A 15996-nucleotide genomic window follows, 5' to 3' on the forward strand; every position below is an offset into this window, starting at 1 on the left:
GTCCATAAAAATTAAAAATTAAAAAAACATTGTAAAGAGACAAAGAAGGTGATTATATAAACAGGTCAATTCAGCAGGAGACTACAATAATTGTCAATATATGCACTCATCACCAGAGTTCCTATGTATAAAGCAGTATTAATAGATCTGAAGAGAGATTCTGCAATACAAAAATAGTAAGAGATTTCAACAACCCACTTTCAGCAATGGACAGATCATCCAGACAGAATATCAATAAAGGAACATCAGACTTAAACTCTAGACTAAACAATATACGAGACATTCCATCTAACAACTGTACAATGTACATTCTCCTCAACTGTATATGAAACATTCTCTAGAACAGATCATATGTTAGGCCACAAAAGAAGTCTTAACAAATATAAGAAGACTGAAATCATATCAAGTATCTTTTTCAACCACAATAGTATAAAACTAGAAATCATACAGGAAAAACTTTGGAAAATTCAAAAATATACAGAAATTAAACAACATGCTCCTGAACACCAAGGAGACATTTCAACTGATACAACAGAAATACAAAGAATCATAAAATACTGTTATAGACTATTGTATTCCAACAATTAAACAACCTAGAAGACATGGATAATTCCTTCACACATACAACCTACCAAGATTGATTTATGAAAAAATAGAAAATCTGAATAAACCATTAATTATAACAGTGAATTAATAATAAACAGTCTCCCAACAAGAAAAGAAAGCCCAGGACCTGATGGCTCCATTGCTGAATTCTACCAAAGATTGACAGATGAATTTAATACCATCTGTTTTCAAACTCTTCCAAAAAATTCAAGAGAACAGAGTAATTCCAATCTCATTTTATGCGGCCAGCATTACACTAATACCAAAGCCAGACACAGACAAGGACACTACAAAAAAAGAAAACTACATGCCAATATGTCTGATGAACACAGACGCAAAAAAAAAACTCAAAAGAACACTAGAAAACGAAATTCAACAGCAAATTAAAAAGACTATTCATCATGATCAAGTAGGATTCATCCCAGAGATGCAAGAGTGACTCAACGTATGCAAATCTGTAAATGCAGTGCATCACATAAACAGAATGAAGGACAAAAATCATATGATCATTTCAACTGATACGGAAAAAGCAAGTGATACAATTCAACATTATTTCATGTGAAAAACCCTCAATACATTAAGTATGGAAGGGATATACCTCAATAAAATAAGGCCATTTATGACAAACCCATAGCTAACATTATATTCAATGGGAAAAAATTAAAAGCTTTTCCTATAAGATTCAGAACAAGACAAGAATGCCTACTCTTGCCACTTCTATTCAAAACAGTACTAAGTCCTGGCCACAGCAATTAGACAAGAGAAAAAAAAAAAAGGCATACAAATTGGAGCAGAATAAATAAAACTGACCTGGTTTGCAGATGACCTGATCTTATTTATAGAAAAACCTAAAGACTCCACCAAAAAACTGTTAGAATTAATACATAAATTCAGTAAAGTTGCAAGATACAGAAATCAGTAGCATTCCTACAAAGTAACAGAAAACTATCTGAAAAATAATTTTTAAATCCCATTTACAATAGCTACAAAGATAATTAAATACTCAGAAATAAATTTAAACAACAGGGTAAAAGATCTCTCCATTGAAAACTATAAAAAATTGATGACAGAAATTGAAAAAGATACAAATAAATGGAGTGATAAACTGTATACATGGATTAGAAGAACATATTTAAAATGTTCATATTACCCAAAGCAATCTACAGATTACAATACAATCCCGTTTGTATCTGAGTCACGGCACCAAAATAACCCCCCAAAAAAAACAAAAACAACAAAGCAATCCCTAACAAAATTCCAATGACATTCTTCACAGTAATAGAAAAAAATAATCCTAAAATTCATACACAGCCACAAAGGATCCCAAATAGGTGAAGCAACCTTGAGCAAAAAGAGCAAAGCTGGAAGTATACCATTTAACTTCAAAATCTACTGCAAAGCTAAAGTAACCAAAACAGCACAAGATCAGCATAAATATAGACATATAGACCAATGGGATAGAGATAACAGAAATAATTCCACATATTTAGAGCCAACTGACATTCAATGAAGGTCCCAAGAACATACAATGGGGAAAGAACAGTCTCTTCAAATAAATGGTTTTGGAAAAACTGGATATCCACAACAGGCAGAAGAATGAAATTAGAGATTACATTTTCACCTCACAGTATAATACATAAAAATAAACTAAAAATGGATTAAAGACTTAAATTACTAGAAGAAAACAAAGGAGAACAAATTCATGACATTGGTCTGGGCAATGATTTTTTGGATATGACCCCAAAAGCATAAAAACAAAAACAAAATTAGATAAATGTGATTACATCAAACTAAAAAACATCTGCAAAACAAATAATCAACAGTATGAAAAGATGACCCACAGAATGGAAGAAAATATTTGCAAATCAGAAATCTCATAACACATATGCATATATGTATATGTTTGTATATATGTACAGATATACATATATAAACATACATATATGTATATCTACACATGCATACATATATACATATATATGTGAAATTTGCATAACTAAATAGCAAAAAAAAAAACCACACCCAATTTCTAAAAGAACAGAGGACCTAAATAGACATTTCTCAAAAGAAGATATGCAAATGACTAACAGATATATGCAAAGGTACTCAACATCACTAATTAACACCCAATTTCTAAAAGGACAGAGGACCTAAATAGACATTTCTCAAAAGAAGACATGCAAATGGCTAACAGGTATATGCAAAGGTACTCAACATCACTAATCATAAGGGAATGGAAATCAAAACCACAATGAGACATCATCTCACACCTGTTAAAATGGCTATTATCAAAAAGCAAAAATAAGTGTTCCCAAGAATGTAGAGAAAAGAGAACCCTTGCACACTCTTAGTAGAAATACAAATTGGTACAGCCATTGTGGAAAACAGTACGGTGGTTCCACAAAAAAATTAAAAATAGAACTACCATATAATCTAGCAATCCTACTAATGCATATATCTCCAAAGGAAATGAAATCAGTATGTCAAAGAGACAACTGGACTCCCATGAGTACTGCAGCATGATTCACAATAACCAAGATATGGAATCAACCAGTGTCCACTGAAAGATGAACAAACAAAATGTGACTTATCTAAACAATTGATTATTCAGTCATAAAAAGGAATGAAATACTGACAACTGTGACATCATGTATCAATGCAAATGAAAAAATATGCTCAAATAACATTATGCTAAGTGAAAGAAGCTAGACACAAAAAGTCACACTTCATATGATTCCATTTATGAGTTATGCAAAATAGGTAAAGCCATAGAGATACAGATTAGTGGCTGCCAGGGGGTAGGGAAAGGGAAGAGCAGGGAGTGACTGTTTAATGGATATATGTTTCCTCTTGGATGATGAAAATGTTTAAAACATTTCATCATAGATGAAATAGATAGAGGGATGGTGGACCAAAATTGTGAATGTGCTAAAATGTCACTGAATTGTACACGTTTAAATAGTTAATTGCATGTTATGTGAATTTTACCTTAGTTTTCAAAATTAGGGTTTTTAAAATTTTTCTTTGACCTCTGAACTTTATATTGGCCTCCTGCTCCCCAAAGGGTCCCCTTCTTCAATTGGTTTAATGTCTCAGAACTTTGGTGTCATGGGTCTCAGAAACCACTTTGCCATCCACTATCGGGCGGGTGGTGGTCTTTTGGATGCTCTGCATGGTGTTGAAGCTGTCCAGGGCATTACCAAGACTGAAGTCCTCGCCATCTTCAAGCAGGCAGCGGTAGGTGGCGATCTCAGCCTCCAACCTGACCTTGATGTTCAACAGGGCCTCTACTGGACCTGGCACTGTCCCTCTGCCCAGGTCTGTGCCAGCTGTGACTCCAGGTACAGCAGGTCCCCATTTGAGCTGCTCCATCTGTAGGGTGTAGCAGGCCTCCACCTCCCTCAGGCTGTTCTCCAAGCTGACCTTCAGATTTCTCATGGAGTCCAGGTCCATCTCCAAGAACTGGACTGTATAGCTCAGCTCCATGAATGTCATCTCAGCAGCTCCAACTTTGGCGGACTGCGCATTGACCACTACGGAGCTCTCCTCAACCTGCTAAGACCAGTACTTGTCCAGCCCCTCTCAGCTCTTCTGAGCCAGCTGGTCATATTGGGCCCAGATGTCTGCCATGATCTTGCTAAGGTCCTGAGATTTGGGGACATCTGCCTCCACAGTCAACCCAGAGCTGGCAATCTGGGCTTGTGTCGGCCTTTTACTTCCTCTTTGAGGTTCTTCTTCATGAAGAGCAGCTCCTCCTTGAGAGCCTCGACCTCTGTCTCCAGCTGCAGCCAAGTGACAATGGTGTCATCGACGACCTTGCAGAGCCCATCGATGTTGCTCTCTACAGGCTGGCTCATGGCCAGCTCTGTATACTTGACTTTAAAGTTATCAGCAACAAGACGGGCATTGTCAATCTGCAGGGCAATGCAAGCATCGTCCACAGTATTTGCGAAGATCTGAGCCCTCAGGTCTTCGATGGTCTTGAAGTATTGAATGGCTCCAGTCTCTGACCTGGGGTCCTTTGTTCTCCAGGTGCTCCCAGATTTTGCTCTCCAGCCTCCAGTTCCCGGTCTCCTCATTCTGTCCAGTAGGAGGCCAGGCGGTTGTTCAGGCTTTGCATGGTCTCATTCCTGCAAGACCCCTGGCCAACCCCGTGGCCAAGCCTCCAGACCCCATGCCACCCCAGAGGCTGGTGGAGCAGGACACGGAGATGCAGGAACCAGAGCCCCCGGTGCCTGCATAGACACTAGCCATGCTGCTGACTGGCCGAGCGCCATAGCTGAGTGCCTAGGTGGAGCGAATGGTGAAGCTCATGCTTCCCGGGAAGGAGAGTGAGAGGATAGGACTCAGGCTTTACCGATGACCAAAAAGTGAGTTGTTTTTATGTTTCAGTTAACTGGCTAACTAGACAGAATAATATCACAGTTACAAGTACAAAGTCAGATAGTCTGGACTCAAATCTCAGCTTTCTTACTTTGAACTGAGTGAGCTTAGCAAGTGATTATGCTCTGTGTCTCAGTTTCTCATCCTTAAAACCAAGTTAACAAGAGTATTCATAAGATTGTAAGACTTAAATAAGTTAACATATTTGAAGTACTTGAAATGTTCTTAGCATGTAGTAAACACTAAATAAATATAGCTAAAAATAACTATTATGTTTATGGCAATCAAAGAAAAAAATAGTTTCATACAGAAGAAAGACTGGGTATTCTAAGATGCTTTTTTCTTTTTGGTTGTTTTTTGAGACGGAGTTTCGCTCTTGTCACCCAGGCTGGAGTGCAATGGCGCGATCTCGGCTCACCACAACCTCCGCCTCCTGGGTTCAGGCAATTCTCCTGCCTCAGCCTCCTGAGTAGCTGGGATTACAGGCACGTGCCACCATGCCCAGCTAATTTTTTGTATCTTTAGTAGAGACGGGGTTTCACCATTTTGACCAGGAGGGTCTCGATCTCTTGACCTCGTGATCCACCCGCCTCGGCCTCCCAAAGTGCTGGGATTACAGGCATGAGCCACCGCACCTGGCCTAAGATGCTTTTTTCAAAGATAATAAAAATTAAGAAATTTACTATTAACAAACCCTACCACAGAAGCACATAATACAAGGATTTAAAGTAAACATCAGTCATTTAGCTCTAATTCCAATAAAAAGAATATTGAGCACAGAGCCAAATGCTATGTGCCTTTTGTGAGGTCAATTACCTCTCAGCAGCAACCATGTAGTAAATAGCCTACATACCCCGCTATCTCCAAAAAAGTAGTGGTAAGGGGTACAGCAACAACAAAAAACAAGTCAGAATTGAATAATGTCAAATGAGAAATAGGACACAACATAACAAATATGAAAATTCTAAAATCACATGAGATCATTTGAAACTTCTCATTAGACACTTCAAATCTAATTGAGGCTGGACGCAATGACTCACACCTGTAATCCCAGCACTTTGGGAGGCCACGGCAGGCGGATTACTTGAGGTTAAGAGTTTGAGTCAAGCCTGGCCAATATGGCAAAACCCTATCTCCACTAAAAATACAAAAAAATGAGCCAGGCAAGGTGGCACACACCTGTGTTCAACTACTGGGGAGGCTGAGGTGGGATAACTGTTTGAACCTGGGAGACAGCGGTTGCAGTGAGCTGAGATCATACAAATGCATTCCAGCCTGGGAGACAGAAGGAGACTGTCTCAAAAAATAAAAAATAAATAATTGAAATAAAATAAAAAACAAAAACAGCAAAGTTATGCTGTCAAATTTAAATAGTTACATAAGTGGCACTAGGGACTATGCAACTTAGGAACCAAATGAACCAAATGCTCTTCTGCATCCAGCAGATACAGCCTAAGGGTAACAGGTTAGGAATAACCATCACTTCTCCCCGCAACATATACACCTCCTCTGAAGATTATAAGTAAGGCAGCTATACAAACAAAAGAAACTGAGTAAGTCCAACTTCTTACCCTCTTCCGCTTCATCATCCTGGGGTGACATTGGACCCCCTCCACTAGTAGGAGTGGCTGGTTCCTCCTTGTCAGACTCTCGCTGTAGACTCACCACCTCATATATTGCATCTCCAGCATTGGTATGGCCTTTTCCCTCAGACTGAGAAAGATATAACAACATATTTAAGTACTAGAAGTTTGAAGGAAACACTGAAAGATAGTATTTAAACAGTTCATTCAAAAGAGCTGCAATGAAGAATGGCATGTCATACGAGGTTCAGAAAACTTTTAAGATGCACTGTCCTTCACAGGATATTCTAAATTTATGTTCCTACAGTATTTATTTTTAACTAATACATATTTTGGGAGAACTTAATTTCTCTTCATCAGAAAAATCTGAGCCACCACAGGTTCTAGGACAGACAGATAAGCAAGTGATGCTACACTCTTAGAACTGACTACCTTACACAAAACTGAAGTATATAGCTCAAAGAATTTTTACAAGTATATACAGTTGGGGAACCACACCCATACCAATATGCCTTCCTGTATTATACCCATCCCTGATGGGTAGTCACAGACATATTTGTCATATTTTTTGTTACAGATATATTAGTTATATGTATGAAAAAATATATATGTGGGTTACATATATAAATATATATATGGATTTAATTGCTAATCAAATTATAAATTATATATATATTAGCAAATCAAATCCAGTTATATACGTATACATAAAACTATTTCAAATAAATACATATTCAAATATATTTCAAATCAAATATATATAAACCAAATTACAAACTTTATACATACATATATAATAAAATAACACATCACAACCATTAGGGTTTAGTTGGGGAATGCAAAGCTGGTTGAACATTGGAAAAAATCAATCAGTAATATCCACTATATTAACAGACCAAAGAAGAAAGACCATATGTTCATATCAATTACCGTCATATCAAAATAAAGGGCATTTGAGAAAACTCAGCATTCATTCATGTTAAAAATGTTCAGTAAACTAGTAATAATACAAGGAAGCTTCCTCAACCTGATATAGAATATCCAAGAAAAACCTACAAGTAACACCATGTTTAAAGGTGAAAGGCTGAATGATTTCCCCCGAGATGTTGAAAGAAGGAAGAATGTCCACTGTCACCACTCTAATTCAACATCCCATGGAAGTCCTGTCCAGTGCATTACAGTAAGAAAAAGTATACAGATTGGAAATAAAACTGTTCTTATTTACAAACAATATAATTGTCTTTCTGAGAAGCTAACAAATGTTTTATATAAACAACTCAACTCTGCTATTGTAGTACAAAATTGTACAAGAGTTGTAAAATATTTCATCTGCACTTAGTTTCCTATACAAGGAGAATCTACTTTGATCTCATGTAAAATCTAAATATTGCACCTAGAAACTGAGTTTCAAATACAGTATATTTTTATTAAAAAATACTATTTGTTCCCAATATTCACATATTTTAGATAACTAAACAATCAATCTGTATTTGTAAAGAAAATTGCCTGGTTCATATTAGCATTCATTACAGCTTAGCAACAGGTAAATACATGATAGAAGCTCAATAAATGTGGGTTGACTAAATCACGTTACAAAGATTCATCACGGTTATGCAAATAAACTCTAAAACCTTTTCAATATGGCATGCCAGATCAAATATTAAATACAAAGTACAATATGCTGATATCTCTATAAATTCTCTAAAGTGACAAGTCTCAACACCTGCTATAAATGAGGAAACCAGAGCCGAGGCTTTTATATTTTAAACACTAATGCCTAATCCTTGAGGCAGGATTTAGGAATCTGGATTTTTTCTTTTAAAGGTCACAAGTTATTCTGATACAAAGCTGAATTGAGAACTGCTGCCTAGAAGACTTATTATTTTCAACAAGAATGTCTATATAAAACACAAAACAGAATCAAATATTCTCACTAAGTGGCAGATACACAAAATCACTTGAAAAAAATACATTTCCAAGCAGCTTCTATTTACCTCTGCAGAGGTGACAGTAAAGAATGCCAATGCTCATCAGAAGTGCTAAATTTTAAAAAAAAAATTGCCCTCCACAGATTATTTTCCCACTTTATAAGTACTATACAACCTTGTTAATTTTCATCTTTCTGCAATTAGAACTGTTATTCTTATTATCCAGTTACTTTTGGTTATTTATTGACTAATCATACTTTGATGTAAATAGGTTTAAACCAACATGCATTTACAAATGGGAATTTTGCTTTTATGCTTTTTAGCTCTAATAGTTGATTAAAAGTTTTGTTTCCAACTTAAAGGAATGTCAAGGCACCCAAAAGCAAAGAAGAAATATGGAGGAGAGGGCAAGAAAACACTTGATATTTTAATACCAAACCTACATTTAGCACAGATCAAAAAAGTAGCTCTCTTCTCTGTACTGAAAGTCAAGTCACAGAAACTTCTGAGAACAGCTAACCTCCTGTCCTGGCCTGAAGCCTATCCTTTTCTTATAGGCAAGCCGCTTTCCTCCAAACTGTCTCTTGTCTGAAAATCAAAAACAGGGAGTTGGCATTTGGAGAACAGATTTATCAACAGAAAAGTTTCTCCTCCCCCTTAACTCTTCAGGTGAAGTGCCACTTCGTGTCTTTTTACCATTATGGCTACTCTCAATTCATTCTAACTTTCCCTCCTCTCTTGTTTCTTGAGACCTCTCTCTTTTCTGAATCCAAATTCTATTCCAAGCCAAATACAAAAAGCAAGTAAAGTACTTAAAAAATGCTCAGCACAGCCGGGCGCGGTGGCTCACGCCTGTAATCCCAGCACTTTGGGAGGCCGAGGCGGGTGGATCACGAGGTCAAGAGCTCGAGACCCTCCTGGTCAAAATGGTGAAACCCCGTTTTTACTAAAAATACAAAAAATTAGCTGGGCATGGCGGCACGTGCCTGTAATCCCAGCTACTCAGGAGGCTGAAGCAGGAGAATAGCCTGAACCCAGGAGGTGGAGGTTGCCTTGAGCTGAGACCGCGCCATTACACTCCAGCCTGGGTAACAAGAGCGAAACTCCGTCTCAAAAAAAAAAAAAAAAGAAAATGCTCAGCACACAGGAAGTGCTACAGAAGTGTTATTTCTTGTTATCGTTTTGTGCTGTTGATGTAACACTATAAGGCATGAGTGAGTCTAACCTATAGTACAATATGCAAGTAATGTTCAGGAATAATGAAGCAGAAAACGTGGCTTCTGTGTCCGAGTCTAGTGCTACTCTGGAAATTCTCCAAAAATAATTACTATGATAATAATAATAAGGATAGCAAGAATTCAATCCTAACAACAATCCAAGCTTGTCGATTATCTTAGAACTTTTACGTTAGCTATTCCTTTGAAAGAAATCTTCCCTGGATCTTCATATTGACAGTGGCAGAAGGCAGACAAATCCTAAGAAGACGAGGCAGGTCCCCAGTGAAACCCCACCTTCAAGTCAAAAAGACAGTTTAAAGCCTGAAAGCCAAGCTACAAGTCAAATCCACAAACTGGACTGAGAATCTGTCTTCCCATTTGGCACACTTTCCACTGACTGATCCCCAGCCTTCACCTATTTCACATATAGCTATGCTTCCCTAATTGACTTTTTACACTGTTATGCCCAACATTAGTGTGGTGCCTTTGTTTTAACCTTTGCCTACTCACAAACCACTTACCATTCTGAGCCCATAAAACCCAGCCACAGCGGGAGAAAGGCTACCTGACATCAAGTGGGCCACCCTGTGTCCCCTCTCTGCTGAGATCTGTTTTGATGCTCAATTAAATTCTTCTCCACCTTCCTCACTCTTCATTTCTCACTGTGATCCTATTCTTCTTGGACATGGGACAAGAACTTGGGACCCACCAACCCCCCCACATTAAATATCAATTATATTGGGTATAACGGGGGAAGATAGCCAAGTGTCTTCCCCCGCCACCCCCATACCCGAATTGAGCTATTTGTCACATACTCTTCACGTAGGGATAAGCCTATTGTTTTTGGTACATATTCAACATAGTAAAGTAATACAAGTCTTTAGATAGTGGGTTAGGCCTCTCTCATGGGCCATGGTAGTGCTTTCTTGAACTTCACCAAAGAAAAACAAGAGAGAGAAATACTGATATTTAATGAAAAAAATCTCAAGTCACTGTCCTTACCATCTTGCTTTGCTTAAAAAATGGCATACTACTTTTTAAACGCATTGCAAAAGAGTATATGTAAGCAAAGATTCTCTCCTTTCTGGTTTTCAATTTCAGATTTTTAAAAGCTAATTTTTCAGAATCAATCCTATTCATTCACCTAAAAATGTACACGTTTTTGATGAAAGCTATAATAAATCCCTATTTTCCCTTCGGTACCTGAAGGACATACTGTTTATTGTTTTGTTTCCTTTGATGCAGGCTTATAATACAACCATGATGGGGTTCAGGATACACTACTTCAAAATATGGCAACTTGGCATTTGAGTAAACACCAGAAGTAGCAAAGTCACTCTCATCTTCCCCTTGCCTCTTTTCCCTTGAAGCAGGTCATAAAATCTAACCAACCTTCCACAGAAAGCATAAAATTTTCATTCCAGAAGCACCCTTTCTACACTCAAAAGAAAGAAACATCCTTATCCTTGAAGCTACAATAATGCCAAGAAGACTCTGAACAAACCTTGCCCCCCATATTCTTGCCATTATAGATTATGAAGAACAAAGAGATTTGATAATGTTGAACAAATATAATAAGAGTAATACTATAGTCTTAAAAGCAAGAATATTCAGAGAATATTCTTAGAAATTTTACCTAAAGTTTACCTAGAAAATCACCAGAATTTCATCATTAAACATGAATTACGTCTAATTATACTTCTACATTACTGTCTAGTCTTCATCAAAAATCAAACTTCAGTTTCAAAACTGTCTTCCCTGGCACCTGGCTTTTTGAATACTTCAGAGGGCGACTGAAGTGTCCAGAAAAAGAGAGGTAAACAGGATAATTTTACATGTTTAGATACATGGGATTGCTAAAATGATGTTCAATCTTCTTTAGGTTATATTTTTGTGAATAATGCTAATATATGTTCCAAAAATCATATGGGATTTCTGAAATTCAAATGTCTAAATATATGCTGTCAACCATAATTAAGGTTAAGTTATTGTAAACCATGGAGATAATCATACTTCTTTGTCCATTGTGTTTCTAACTGTAACTACCCTGGATATTTTGCTATTCACAGACAATTGCCCTCTTGTAATCCTTTTCAAAAGATGGTTTATAATCCCCTATAGAACTTTAACAGATGCTCTCAAACACAGACTTCTGATAACTTTGGACACTGTAACATTTAAATAAAGGAAAATGTACAGCTCATGAAGAGCTGAAATATTCATGAATATCAAGCAAAATAAGAGTTAACTAAATGCACTGAACTCAGAAAGCTGAAGAAACCTTTTTAACTTTTAGATGGAATACTGCTGATCCTTGCTTTGTTTTTCAGAGTCAAGAAAACTTATTTTGAACTGTTTACAGCCTTTAATAATTGAGTAAGGTATATTCCTATGATCAAGATTTGGAGCATGTTTGTTTCTCTCTGCCTGGTTCCTCTAGAATTTGGAAACTATCTGTGAGTCTTCTTATAGCAATATAGTTGTTTGCATCAGTGCAATAAGAATCCATTTTTCTTTTGCAACAGAACACAACTGGAGAAAGTAGTTATTTTACCAAGGCTTTGACTAGGGAGAGTATGTTTCCCTTTAAGGAGTCAATCTCCACTTGAAGAGCCAATAAAAGCCCAGTGGAAAGCTGGCCTCATACCCTTGTACACACAGTCCCTGTACAGAGTTCCTAACCTGTGGTCAGTAAAGAATATCACTTTCTAACAGGTCCAGAAGCTCCAAGTTTATCTTGGGACCCTAAGAGGAGAGAATAACTCACAGGTGTTTGAGGATACAAACCCATGATTGGGCGCTGCTTTTTTTTTTTTTTGAGACGGAGTTTCACTCTTGTTAACCAGGCTGGAGTGCAATGGCGTGATCTCGGCTCACCACAACCTCTGCCTCCTGGGTTCAGACAGGCAATTCTGCCTCAGCCTCCTGAGTAGCTGGGATTACAGGCACACACCACCATGCCCAGCTAATTTTTTGTATTTTTAGTAGAGACAGGGTTTCACCATGTTGACCAGGATGGTCTCGATCTCTTGACTTCGTGATCCACCCGCCTTGGCCTCCCAAAGTGCTGGGATTACAGGCGTGAGCCACTGCGCCCTGGGCTCTGCTTTAAAAGGTCTTACTGAGATTCCTTGTGGAACAAACTTCCATCAAAGCCAATCCAAAAGGCCTATGTAGAAATAATTATTCTTGCTGCACTTTATGCAAATATTCAGGCTAAGTATAAAACTATAGCCTATTTTGCAAACCACTCAGTCCTATGATGATGTGTTCTTTAACAAACATGAAGACTGGACAGAAAGAATCATGTTTCAAAACTTACCATATATTTGTCATTAAATTCTAAACTCACTAGTTGTTTTTAAGTTTTCGCCTACATTTTTGACTAACCCTGCTTGTTCCTGTGAACCAGCCGGCAATCTCCGGATGCAGTTCAGAACAAAAGGGATGGGTAATGTAGAAGTGTGGATCAATATTCTAGTTCTGAGCAATTATCCTGCAAACCCTGCCAGATGATGGAAATAAATAGGATGCCCATCACTCAGAGGTTTCCTTTTGGGAAAGTAAGACCAAGGGAGCTAACCAAAGCCAAGTACCATGTACCCAAATCTTAGGACCAGTTATCTGGGTGTGTCACAAGACATCCTTTCCTCTCCCTTGTTGGAGGAGGACTCATTTCCACAGTTTCACCTTAGCATTTGGCTTATGATAAGGAGTTCATTCAACTGCTTTGAGACATATTTCTGTCCCAGACTCAATTCCAAACTTTGGGTCAAAGCCCTAAGAAAGAAAATTGGATCTGAGATCCAGAGGCAGACAATAAGGGAAGTTAAAAGGCACAGCGCCACAGGTGAGTGTGGCTGATTCCTTCCAATTAAGCCAAGCCCAAGCTTCCTGTTTGGATAAGGCCACATTAGTACCCATGGCATAAATGAGGTTTAGGGAACTCCAAGGCTACTGACAGTAAGTGGGAAAGAGACATAGGTGAGAGTGGATAATTCCTAATCTCTAGGCTCCCGTGTTTCATGGGGGAAAGCCACTTTGGTACTCATGGCAGCACCTGCCAAGGTCACTGGAACTCAGGGATGCAAGGACAGAAGATGGAAAGAGGATAGGATGCTCTTCCCTCTTTCCCTCAGGTACCCCGGGTATCTGTTAGAAAGAGAAGGGAACCAGGGACGCCTGCTCCTTCTTTCTAGATGGATAGCCATTCATCTTCAGTCTGTACCCCTTTTAAATGCACCCTGAGCCCTTGGGACCCCTTTAAAAGATACCTTCTTTTTTCCTTTTTTCTCCTCTGTCCTCTCTTCACTGATAGGTAGTTGTGTCTCTGTACTAAGGGACATTTCCCTTGGATGCATCCTCCAAACTGGAAAGAGTTAATTTCCCAAACCTTAAACTGGTTGGCTTAGGATTGGGCTCAGGGGAAGGGAACCCAAAAGCCCAACATTCTGGCAAAAGGGTAACTTTTTTTGCCAGTTGGGCTTTTGCCCTTCCTGTCCTTGTGCAAACTGTTAAAAGACTTCCAGATTTCTGAGTTGCCCTTATTCTTCCCCTTGTTTCATTTTGATACATGTTTTCTAATAACTTGGTTTGTCTGTTCTTGCCTTCAGGCCATGAAACTCCAATCAATCATGGAATCAGAGCCTCCGACATGGCCCCTTCTGCTAGAGAAAGCAGTTAAGATTGATCTTTGTCCTTATCCTTAATCCAACAGCAGTTAGATATACTTCTTTAGAGAGGGGAATGAGACAGCAAGATAAGAGGGCCTCTCCAGAAAAACTCCAACGAGAATGCACATTGGGGTGGAACCTTGAGAATTTGCCCTGTTTGCAGAGGGGGGTAGCCTAGCTCTTCCTCTTCCTATGTGGGGGCAGGAGGCATTCCTCTAGCAGGGACTCTAACATAGCAAGAGTCCCTCTTTCCCCCTTTCCTTCCTTTCATCCAATAAAACCCTGCTTTACTCATCCTTCAAACCATCTGTGAGCCTAAATTTCATGGCCATGGGACAGACAAGGACCCCATGTTTAGCTGAACTAAAGTAAAGCCCTAGCCAGGCGAGGTGAGTCATGCCTGTAATCCAAGCACTTTCGAAGGCCGAGGTGGGTGGAGGTCGGGAGTTCAAGATCAGCCTGACCAACATGGAGAAACCACATCTCTATTAAAAATAAAAATTAGCTGGTCATGGTAGCACATGCCTGTAATCCTTATCTTGCTTTCCCTCAACCTCACATGAAATCAGACACCGTATCTTTACTTCCTTAACACCTCTCAAATTTCCACCATCCTCACTGCTACTGCCTTTCTTCAGGCTATCATCACTTCTTATCTTGGCCACAATAGCCTTCCTACTTTTTATTTACTGCATCTAGTCTTGATATTCTTTTCACTGCACTAACAGTGACCTTTCTCAATTATAAATCTACAGTCATTCAGAAGTTAAAAGCCTTCATTTGTTCCTCTCTGAGGATAGTCTCTAAGGTCCTGACATGGTAATGACCTATCTATCTGTTCAGAGTAATTACCCACGCAAGTTCACTGATGCTTCATCAACATCTCATTTTCTACAAATCCTGAACATACAATATTACATCAGAGATTTATAAAGTAGCCCAACTATTGTCTCTGACTGAAATCCCTTTCTCTCCTTAGTCACACTTCAAACACCTGATCTATCTACCAGAATTAGTTCTTCATTCACTGAATCATTCATTCATTTATGTTAGGCTGAATATACAAAGGACTCTGCCCAAAAGGCTACAGACTAGATAGAAGACAAACAAGTAAGTAGTCAATTAATAATAACAATAATAGCTAATATTTATTGTTTATCAGGTGACAAGCATTGTTCTAAGGGTCTTAAATGATTTAATATTTATTCATTATGATGATCCTTTGAGGTGGCATAATTATAATCCCCATTTCAGAGACTACTAATATCTTACCTAAGGTTATACAGCTATGAAATATACAACAGAGTAAACTAGATACAAACCTAGGGAGTCTAACTGAACTCCAATAAGGGCAATAAGAGCGATTAGTGCTCAATAGTGCTGCTTCTGAACTATGTATATACTTCTATTGTTGCATTATCACCTAGTATTATAATATTTTTACCCATATACTATTTACCGTCTAAGAACAGATAATAAATAATACTCATTCAGATACCCCCAACATAGCATAACGCCAATCACATAATGCATAATGCCTATCACACTGTAGGCACTCAATGTTTAATAAACTAAACTGAGCACTAAATCATTTCTAAAATGAATA

General features: G+C 38.2%; 1 protein-coding gene across 11 annotated transcripts in view; it reads right to left on the minus strand.

The window, feature by feature from the left end:
• RABGAP1L (RAB GTPase activating protein 1 like) overlaps positions 1-15996 on the minus strand; it is a 737216-nt gene that overhangs the window by 595390 nt on the left and 125830 nt on the right. For all 11 annotated transcript variants that reach the window (XM_078356264.1, XM_035280064.3, XM_035280065.3 and 8 more), the window contains one exon: positions 6561-6702. In XM_078356264.1, the coding sequence (XP_078212390.1) occupies positions 6561-6702 (142 nt within the window). The remainder of the gene's footprint in view (positions 1-6560; positions 6703-15996) is intronic.

Source organism: Callithrix jacchus, chromosome 18 (assembly GCF_049354715.1).
Source record: "Callithrix jacchus isolate 240 chromosome 18, calJac240_pri, whole genome shotgun sequence".
Classification (NCBI taxonomy): Eukaryota; Metazoa; Chordata; class Mammalia; order Primates; family Cebidae; genus Callithrix; species Callithrix jacchus.